Source organism: Lathyrus oleraceus, chromosome 1 (assembly GCF_024323335.1).
Source record: "Lathyrus oleraceus cultivar Zhongwan6 chromosome 1, CAAS_Psat_ZW6_1.0, whole genome shotgun sequence".
Taxonomy (NCBI): Eukaryota; Viridiplantae; Streptophyta; class Magnoliopsida; order Fabales; family Fabaceae; genus Lathyrus; species Lathyrus oleraceus.
The window spans coordinates 271,542,507-271,552,559 of NC_066579.1; the positions used below are offsets into that span (position 1 = coordinate 271,542,507).

Below are 10,053 nucleotides of genomic sequence, written 5' to 3' on the forward strand. Positions count from 1 at the left end.
ACTTCAGTTAAGGCCAGAGGTTTCAAATAACATAGCCTGCTGAATTACAAGGGTATCCTGATTTTATCATTGGAAACTACAGTGATGGGAATCTCGTTGCATATTTACTAGTTTGTAGAATGGGAGTCACACAGGTTCTGTTCTTTTTCCTTTTCACTCTTGCTTTTCCTCAGAAATGTGAATCTCATATTATCTTCTACTGATATTGAAACTTACTAGATTTAAATGTCCATATTTATAGTGCATCATTGCCCATGCACTGGAGTTAACAAAATATCCAGATTCAGGTACTTATTGGAGGAAGTTTAGTGCTAAATATCAATTTTAATTTCAGTTCATGGCGGATCTAATAGACATGAATAGCGCTGATTTTATCATCACCAGTACATATCAAGAGATCGCAGGAATGTAAGTTTTCAAGATATACAATGTACTTCATGATTTCTAATTGCTCCCTGTGATCTTGCTCAATGATATCGTTCCAAAGAAGGTATTTCTTTAATGGAACTCCTTCGTTAAAATCAAAGCATGTAAACTCTATTGAGTTTTCTGATACAACAACATGCCCTGAGCTTTATAACAAACCAACAAAATTAGGATCTAGATCAAGAAATTAGATTTACGAACTACAACATTTATCAGAATTCTAACGCAAACTCAAATGAATACATACCATGTCTTGTCATGATTTCACCAAGGATGCAACCTGCTGACCGTATATCGATGGCTGTAGTATATCTGGCGCAATTATGAAACAACTCCAGAGCTCGGTACCATCGAGTAACCACAGACTCAGTCATGAAATCTGTTTCACAAGTAGTTCTAGCTAGACCCAAGTCTCCCATCTTCAAACCGTAATCGGAATTCAGTGGTAAGTTGTTCGGCTTTAAATCACGGTGCAAAATATTTGCTGAGTGTATACATATTAATGTACATAATTATATTGTAACTGTCATATTTTTAATATTCCCCCATATTATTAGTATTTCCCCATACTATTAGTATTCCCTTTATTCATAGGAGTATATATATATATATATGAGCCTAGATCTTGTATATAGATATAACTTTTCTGTTCTGCTAAATAATGAAAAGTTCTTTTATTTTATCTTATTCTCTCAACCTTAACATGGTATCAGAGCAATAAAGCTCTGGTAGCCATTGTTCTTTCCAATTCTAATCTTCTCATACAAAATCCTTGCATCTTTCTTTTTGATTTCTGCAAATATCTTCCTTCAATTATGGCTACCACAGATTATTCTGATTTCTCAACAAATTCCGCAAACCCTTACTATTTGCATCCAAACGAAAATCCGGCTTTGATTCTTGTCTCTCCACCTCTGGATCACAAGATTATCATACATGGGCAAGATCCATGAACATATCTTTGATTTCAAAGAACAAAGATAAGTTCGTCGATGGTAGTTTTCCCTAACCTTCGATAACCGATCCTCTCTATGGCCCATGGATTCGCTGCAACACTATGGTTTTATCTTGGATTCATCGATCTATCTCTGATTCTATTGCGCGTTCGATTTTATGGATCGATACTACTGCCGGTGTTTGGAAAAATCTCAAAACTAGATTTTCGCAAGGAGACATTTTTCGTATTTCTGATATTCAGGAAGAACTCTACAAATTTCGTCAAGGGAATCTTGATATTTCCGATTTCTTTACTCAATTGAAGGTTTTATGGGATGAATTGGAAAATTATAGACCCATTCCTCACTATAAGTGTGCAATTGCATGTACTTGTGGAGCAATTGATACAATCAAAACTTATCGTCAACAAGATTATGTCATTAGATTTCTTAAGGGATTAAACGACAAGTTCTCTCATACAAAATCTCAAATAATGCTAATGAATCCTTTACCAGACATAGATACTGTTTTCTCAATGTTAATTCAACAAGAGAGAGAAATTGGAAATTTTGTGATTGATTCAATTGTTAATGATGCTCCTGATATGAATTCTTCTACTGCTCTTTTGGCCAATTCTTATTTTCGTAATTTCCATGGGAAATACAATTTCAAAGGTAAAGGCCAAAATTATAGTTCAAAAGGAGCTAATCGCTTTTGTACACACTGCAACCGCTCAAATCACACACTTGAAACTTGTTGGATCAAACATGGTTATCCTATTGGTTATAAGGGTAAAGGCAAGAACACATCACAGTCAACACAGGCTAATAGTGTTGCACCACCCAATGGTACAATACATGGTTCTTCCGTACAATTGGATTCTAATTCAAAACCGCTTTTTGGTTTCACTCAAGAGCAATATCATGGCATTCTTGGTCTAGTCCAACAATTAAAATCCCAACCTTCACTTGCTTCTAATTCTATTTCAATATCTCCCCTTGCATTCAATTCTCAGTCTTCTAATGTTAACGGTAAGTGCTCACATCTTTGGATTTTGGACACCGGTGCCACTGATCATTTCACATTTGATCTGAGTTGTTTTAGTACATATAGGAACATCATTCCTATATCTGTTTCTTTACCAAATGGAACACAAATTCTCGCTTCCATAGCAGGCACCGTCACTATCTCACCCTTCCTTACCTTACTTAATGTTCTCTATATACCATCTTTTCATGTGAACTTAATTTCTGTTACTAAGCTAGACATTACTAATAACTATTGTGTGAATTTCACATCTCATTCTTGTGAAATTTTGCAGAATTGTTCCAAGACAGTGATTGGTATAGCTAGGCTTCAAGAAGGATTATATGTCATAGATCATACAAATTCCACCAGCTATGTTGCACCTGTTTGTAATTCTGTTTCTACTGATCCTTCTCTTTTATGGCATTTAAGATTAGGCCACATTTCAGATAGTGGTTTACAAATTATTTCCAAAAATTTCCCTTTTGTACCAAGTAAGAATCATATGTCACCTTGTGATTCTTGTCATTTTGCTAAACAAAAGAAATTACCTTTTCCAAAAAGTATATCAAAATCTCTTGCACCTTTTGATATTTTACATGCTGATTTATGGGGTCCATATTCTACTATTCCTCTGATAGGCCATAAATATTTTCTTACTTTGGTTGATGATTACTCACGGTTTACTTGGGTTATATTTCCTAAAACAAAGGATGAAACCAAAAAGAGTCTCATTAACTTCGTTACCTTTACTGAAAATCAATTTCACACAACTTTAAAGTCTCTGAGGTCGGATAATGGCACTGAATTTGCCATGGGAGATTTCTTATCTTCTAAAGGCATAATTCATCAAAAGTCTTGTGTTGAAACACCTCAACAAAATGGGATTGTTGAAAGAAAGCATCAACATATCCTTAATGTGGCTAGGTCTCTTTCTTTCCATTCCAATCTCCCTTTAACCATGTGGAATTTTAGTGTTCAACATGTTGTTCATATCATAAATAGACTTCCTAGTCCACTTCTCAATCTCAAATGTCCTTACGAATTACTTTACAAGCAACCTCCATCTCTTGTCCATCTTAAAGTTTTTGGTTGTTTGAGCTATGCAACTACCCTACAAGCTCATAGAACCAAATTTGATTCTAGAGCTAGAAAGGCTATTTTTTAGGATTTAAGGATGGTACTAAGGGATATATCCTCCATGATCTAAGTTCACATGATATTTTTGTTTCTAGAAATGTTGTTTTCTATGCAACATATTTTCCTTTCCAAAACTCTAAACCTGTTCATAATGCCTCTGGTTTTTCTAAGCTTGTACCATCAAATTTTGTTCTTGATGATCCTGTTTCTAGTACACCTGATTCCTTACCCTTACCTGTCATGATAGAACCTGATTGTACCTCTCCTAACTCTGTTAACATAGAACATGATCTTATTGTATCATCTCCAACATCTTCCAGCCACACACCTTTATCCACATCTTCTCATGATAGTCCTAATCTTACTCCTCTATCTTCTCATGATAATCTTCGAAAGTCTACTAGAACAATCATTCGTCCTAGTTACTTAGAAGATTATCATTGTTACTCTGCTACAGGTTCTGCTAATAATAATAATTTGTATCCCAATTATCCACTTTCATCTGTTCTTTCTTATGACAATTGTGCTCCAGAATATAGATCTTTTTGTTGTTCAATTTCTGCTTTTATTGAACCTAAAACTTTTAACCAAGCTTCTAAACTTGATTGTTGGAGAAAAGCCATGGATGCTGAGTTATTCGCACTTGATGAAAACAAAACTTGGTCAGTAGTTGATCTCCCTCGTGGAAAAACTCCAATTGGATGTAAATGGGTGTACAAAATAAAGTATCATGCAAATGGTTCCATTGAGAGATACAAGGCTAGATTAGTTGCAAAAGGGTATCACCAAATGGAAGGAATCGACTATTTTGATACGTTCTCTCCTGTAGCTAAAATAACTACTGTTAGACTTTTGTTAGCATTAGCATCAATTAAAGGTTGGGATCTTGAGCAATTAGATGTTAACAATGCATTCCTTCATGGTGATTTAAACGAGGAAGTATATATGTCATTACCTCCTGGTCATCCTTCTATCACTGGATCTAATAAGGTTTGTAAATTGCATAAATCCCTTTATGGATTAAAGCAAGCCAGTAGACAATGGTATTCCAAATTATCTTCTGCACTCATCTCTTTGGGGTACAAACAATCTGTTTTTAATCACTCTTTATACACCAAGACTACTAATAGTGAATTTACTGCAGTATTAGTATATGTGGATGATATAGTATTAGCTGGAAATTCTTCTCAAGAAATTCAAGTTGTTAAACATTTTCTAGATCAAAAATTCAAAATCAAAGACATTGGAAAACTTAGGTATTTTTTGGGGCTTGAGATTGCAAGGTCTCCCAAGGGTATTTTTGTTAATCAAAGAAAGTATACCCTTGAGTTATTGCAAGATGTTGGTCTTTTCGCAACAAAATCATCTAAAATTCCTTTCATCCAACTACCAAGCTGTCTAGTACTGATGGTGCTCTTTTAGAGGATCCTTCATCTTATAGAAGACTCATAGGGAGGCTTCTTTATTTGACCAATACCAGACCTGATATTTCATTTTCTGTACAACACTTGAGTCAATTTGTTTCTAAGTCCCTGGTTCCTCATTATGCAACTGCTACTACAATTTTGAAGTATCTTAAATCTGCCCCTGCAAAAGGTTTATTTTCCCCTGTTTCTAGTTCTTTAAAACTGACTGGATATGCAGATTCTGATTGGGCAAGATGTCATGAAACTAGAAAATCAATTACTGGTTATTGCGTGTTTACTGGTTCCTCGTTAATTTCCTGGAAATCAAAGAAGCAGAATACTGTTTCAAGATCCTCCACTGAAGCAGAATATAGAGCACTAGCTTCCCTCACTTGTGAAATTCAATGGTTGCAGTACTTATTTCAAGATCTCAAAATACAATTCTCAAATCCTGCATCAGTTTTCTGTGACAGCAAATCTGCCATTTATTTGGCTCACAATCCCACTTTTCAGGAAAGAAGCAAGTACATTGAGCTAGATTGTCATATTATTAGAGAGAAGATTCAGTCACAGCTCATACACTTACTCCCTGTACCAAGCAGCTCTCAAATAGCAGACATGTTCACCAAGCCTCTACACTTTCCAAATTTTTTTTTTCTGTCCAAGTTGAATCTATGTTCAATCCATAGTCCAACTTGAGGGGAGATATTAATGTATATAATTATATTGTAACTGTCATATTTTTAATATTCCCCTCTATTATTTGTATTTCCCCATACTATTAGTATTCCCTTTATTCATAGGAGTATATATATATATATATATATATATATATATATATATATATATATATATATATATGAGCCTAGATCTTGGATATAGATATAACTTTTCTGTTAAGCTAAATAATGAAAAGTTCTTTTATTTTATCTTATTCTCTCAACCTTAACAATACATTTCAATCCTCATAACAGTGGAACAAACTCGTAGTCTTCCATAAATGAGAAGACATTGAATTTAGTTGTATTATCTACCAACATATCAATGTGTGGTAGGGGAAAATCATCTTTCGGACTAGCTTTATTCAAGTCTCTATAGTCCACACACATTCGGACTTTTCCATCTTTCTTAGGCACGGGTACAATATTGGCCATCCATTGAGGATATGTAGAAGTCACCAGAAACCCCACATCAATTTTCTTATGAACTTCTTCTTTAATCTTCACTGCCATATCAGGATGAGTTCTTCTGAGCTTTTGCTTCACAAATACACACTCAAGCTTCAAAGGCAGGAAATGTTGCACGATATCAGTATCCAGACCAGGCATGTCTTCATATGACCAGGAAAAGACGTCGACGTATTCTCGTAGCAACTCAATCAACCCCTTCTTAACATAATCTTCCAGGAATTCCCCAATCTTCACCTCACGAACACAATCTTCAGACCCCAAGTGGACTGTTTCCAGATTCTCAATATGTGGCTGAATGATCTTCTCTTCGTGCTCAAGTAGACGGGTAATCTCATGAGGAATCTCTTCAACATCATCTTCTTCGGCCTCAAATACAGGGAACTTAAAGTTGGGAGATGGCGTTGGATCATTATGTTCAATGGGTTTGATCAATCTGCATAATGATTTTGGATATAAAAGAGATTTTAGAATTCAAGCAAAGCAAATCATTATGCAGATGAAAAGATTGATTTTATTCTATTTTTAGGGTTTTATGTGATCACCAATTTCATACAAAAAGCAAAAAGTGAAAATAAATTTGGAAAAACAAACATTTAAGATGAATTTATTGAATGAGTATCATTGTATTTATGGGCCAACAATGTCATCACTTCTCCTTTTGGCATGGGACAAGGGTTTTTAAACAAAAATGAACATTACGTTGACTTATGGACAACTGTTGGAACATAAACAACGACCCAATTGTTGAAGATCCCTCCAGGGATGACAAAGTTGCCAGAATCTTCCTCTGCATCCTCTTCTATAACAGCAACAACTTCTTGATCTTCAACCGTGTGGATGAAACCACCACTCTGAAACAGCCCATGCTTGTTGAAAGTGCCTGAAGAATACTCTATGCCAGCCTGGGATTTATTGTCTTCTAGCTTGATCATTTGTCCTAAACTAGTAGTTGCGCCATGCTCAATGGCTAACTTCGCACCATTGTAGGACGCAAATGAAGAAGTTCCCTTCTTAGAAGGCTCAGCAATAGATAAGACTTGGAACGGTGTCCCAACCTCATCCTTAGCATCAATATAAGAAAAGAAAGACAAATGGCTAACCAAGAGAGCCTTCTCTCCCCTACCACCACCAACTTTTTGTTCTTGACAAATTTCAAATTTTGGTGTAGGGTGGATGTCACGGCGCCTGCCTCGTGAATCCATGGTATGCCCAATAAACAACTATATGATGGGTGGATATCCATGACCTGAAAAGTGATCTGGAAATCACTAGGTCCTATCTTGACTGGGAGTTCAACCTCTCCAATCACAGTTTTGCGGGATCCATCAAAAGCTTTCACGACCACTCCACTCTGCCTCTTGGGAGGCCCCTGGTATGACAGTTTAGCAAGAGTGGATTTTGGCAATACATTCAGTGATGATCCAGTGTCTACCAACACATTAGACATGGCATCATCCTTGAAATTCATGGAGATGTGAAGTGCCAAATTGTGGTTCCTTCCCTCCTCGGGGAGATCAGCATCACAGAAACTCAGATTGTTACAAGCAGTAATGTTTGCAACAATGCTATCAAATTGTTCCATGGTGACGTCATGATCTACATACGCCACATCCAACACCTTCTGCAAAGCTTGTCGATGTGGCTCAGAGTTCATTACAAAGACATCACAGATATCTTTGAAGGCGTTTGTAGAAGTTGATCTATAACATTGCATTCACTCCTCTTGATGAGCCTCAGCATCTCATCACAGTCCTCTTTCATCATGCCATTCTGGCCAGTAGGGACAGGAGTTTTAGCAGCAACGACAGGTCTATTAACAGCAAGTGTCCGATTCGGAGAAACAACAGAATTCCCCAAAGGACAAACGACACTATCAGCAGTATCAACCCTTCTGGTGTCAGCCTGGGGTTTCGGCGGCGCCGAGAAAACACGACCACTACAGGTCAGGCCACTGACATTAATGATATTAATAACATAAGTGGAGGATAGAGGCACCTCCTTCCCATCTTCCAATGCCACAACATTATAATGATAGGGAACAACTTTGTTAGAAGAATATGGCGCAGGGCCAACTGGCTTAATTATGAGAGTAGGAGAAGCCTTCTGCTTGCTGCCATCGTATCAGACGACAACAGGCTCAGGTATCCTGAATACTGGTGATATCACATTAACTTCATCATCCTCATCACGATTCTGAAGTATCTCTATCACACCCTGATCCAGCATTTCTTGGATGTCTTTTCTAACTTGACGATGTTGACAGCAGATTTCCCATGCTCGGGCAATGGGTTCTTCTTGACATTAGGACCTACGTCCTCGAAAAACAATATACCGCTTCTCACAAGGTCTTGGACCTTGGTCTTCAACGGGTAAAAATTCTCCACATCATGTCCGGGAGCACCGGAATGATAAACACAGTGAAGCTCAGGCTTATACCACCACTGAGGGTTGGTAGGTAAAGCAGGTGGGTCACATGGAGTGATCAGTTTCCTTTCAATTAAAGAAGGATAGCAGATGGGAATATGATCAAAATTGATCCTCTTCCTATCATAGCTTGTACTGATCTGATTGTTGTTTCAAGGTTGGTAGGCCTGCTGTTGAGGACGGTGTTGTTGCTGTTGATATTGTTGATGTTGTTGTTGCTGGTTATGATGCTGATATTGCTGATTTTCTCTGGAAATAGATGCTATATGAGCCACCTGGTGCTGGTTACTGGCTGGACGCACAGTCTTCCTCTTTACAAAGGGTCTTCTAGATTTGACATGGGAGGACACAGCATGTGCCTCACCATCTTTCTTCTTCGCAAATGCCCCATAACGTTTGGCAGAAGAGCCTTCTTCTCTAGTCAGGCGCCCTTCCCTAACTCCTTCTTCTAGACGCATCCCTATATTCACCATCTCGGTGAAGTCATAAGGAGCGCTATCAATCATCCGCTCATAATAGAATGAACTCAAGGTCTTCAGAAAGATCTTGGACATTTCTTTCTCTTCCAGTGGAGGCACGATCTGTGCAGCCAATTCTCACCACCTCTAGGCGTACTCCTTAAAAGTTTCCTTATCCTTCTGGGACATGGCCCTCAGCTGGTCCCTATCGGGAGCCATATCAACGTTGTATTTGAGCGGATGTTTGCATTGTCCAAACCCATGTACCATCTCAATGCGGCACCGGACAAGCTATCCTGGAAATAATAGATCAGGAGCTGATCATTGTCGGTCTGAGTCGACATTTTAGGTGCATACATAACCAAATGGCTGAGCGGGCAAGTGTTTCCTTTATACTTTTTAAAGTCAGGCACTTTGGACTTAACAGGAATCTTGACGTCGGGTACAAGGAAAAGCTCAGCAGTAGATTTGCCAAAGAGGTCCTTCCCTCTGAGAGTTTTGAGTTCCTTGCGCAGCTCAAGGAATTAATCGTTCATAACATCCATTTTCTCATACACGTCTGGGCCCTCAGATGGCTCAGAGTGATAAATGGTGTCATCTACTCTCGGCAAAGTATGCACGACTGGAGGTGGCACAGCAAGGACCGGGCTAGATGTCGGCAGAGAAGCAAACGTTGGGGCGAGACCCTCAGGAACGAAGTTCGTGGGTATCCCCTAGGGAAACCCGGCTGGCATAGCAGTAGGCGTGAAGTGGGAACTGGAAGCAGGCACTGTTGAAAAGGCAATCTTAGAAATGACTGTCCTCTGGGGAAGAGTTGAAGGGGTTGGAGAAGACTGGCTTTGGGCGGCCAAGAAAGACTCCATCAGGGCAGTCAATCTTGCCACTTCCTCCTTCAGTTCTCTTATCTCTTGCTCTAGGTGATCCATTAGCTTTGATGAGTTGGCTCTGGTATAGTACCGGTGCGTCAGCTTGTCTTCAAAATAAATGAAGAACACAGAGTTAGACCACTGAACAAGAAGCCCTGGAACAAAACCTGCTTATGCATAT

General features: G+C 38.3%; 1 protein-coding gene across 1 annotated transcript; it reads right to left on the reverse strand.

Annotated features, from left to right (window-relative positions):
• Positions 1 to 346: 346 nt before the first annotated feature.
• Positions 347 to 845, reverse strand: LOC127102855 (uncharacterized). Its single transcript, XM_051040184.1, has 2 exons — positions 674 to 845; positions 347 to 567 (listed from the first exon to the last, which is right to left on the reverse strand). The coding sequence occupies exons 1-2, from the start codon at positions 843 to 845 to the stop codon at positions 347 to 349; spliced, it is 393 nt and encodes a 130-aa protein (XP_050896141.1).
• Positions 846 to 10,053: the final 9,208 nt, after the last annotated feature.

Excerpts from the sequence above, each read along its gene's own strand:
- LOC127102855 (XM_051040184.1), bottom strand. The coding sequence starts at position 845 with ATGGGAGACTTGGGTCTAGCTAGAACTACTTGTGAAACAGATTTCATG. Across the intron at positions 568-673 it reads TGAAATCATGACAAGACATG|GGCATGTTGTTGTATCAGAA; the intron begins GTATGTATTCAT and ends TATAAAGCTCAG.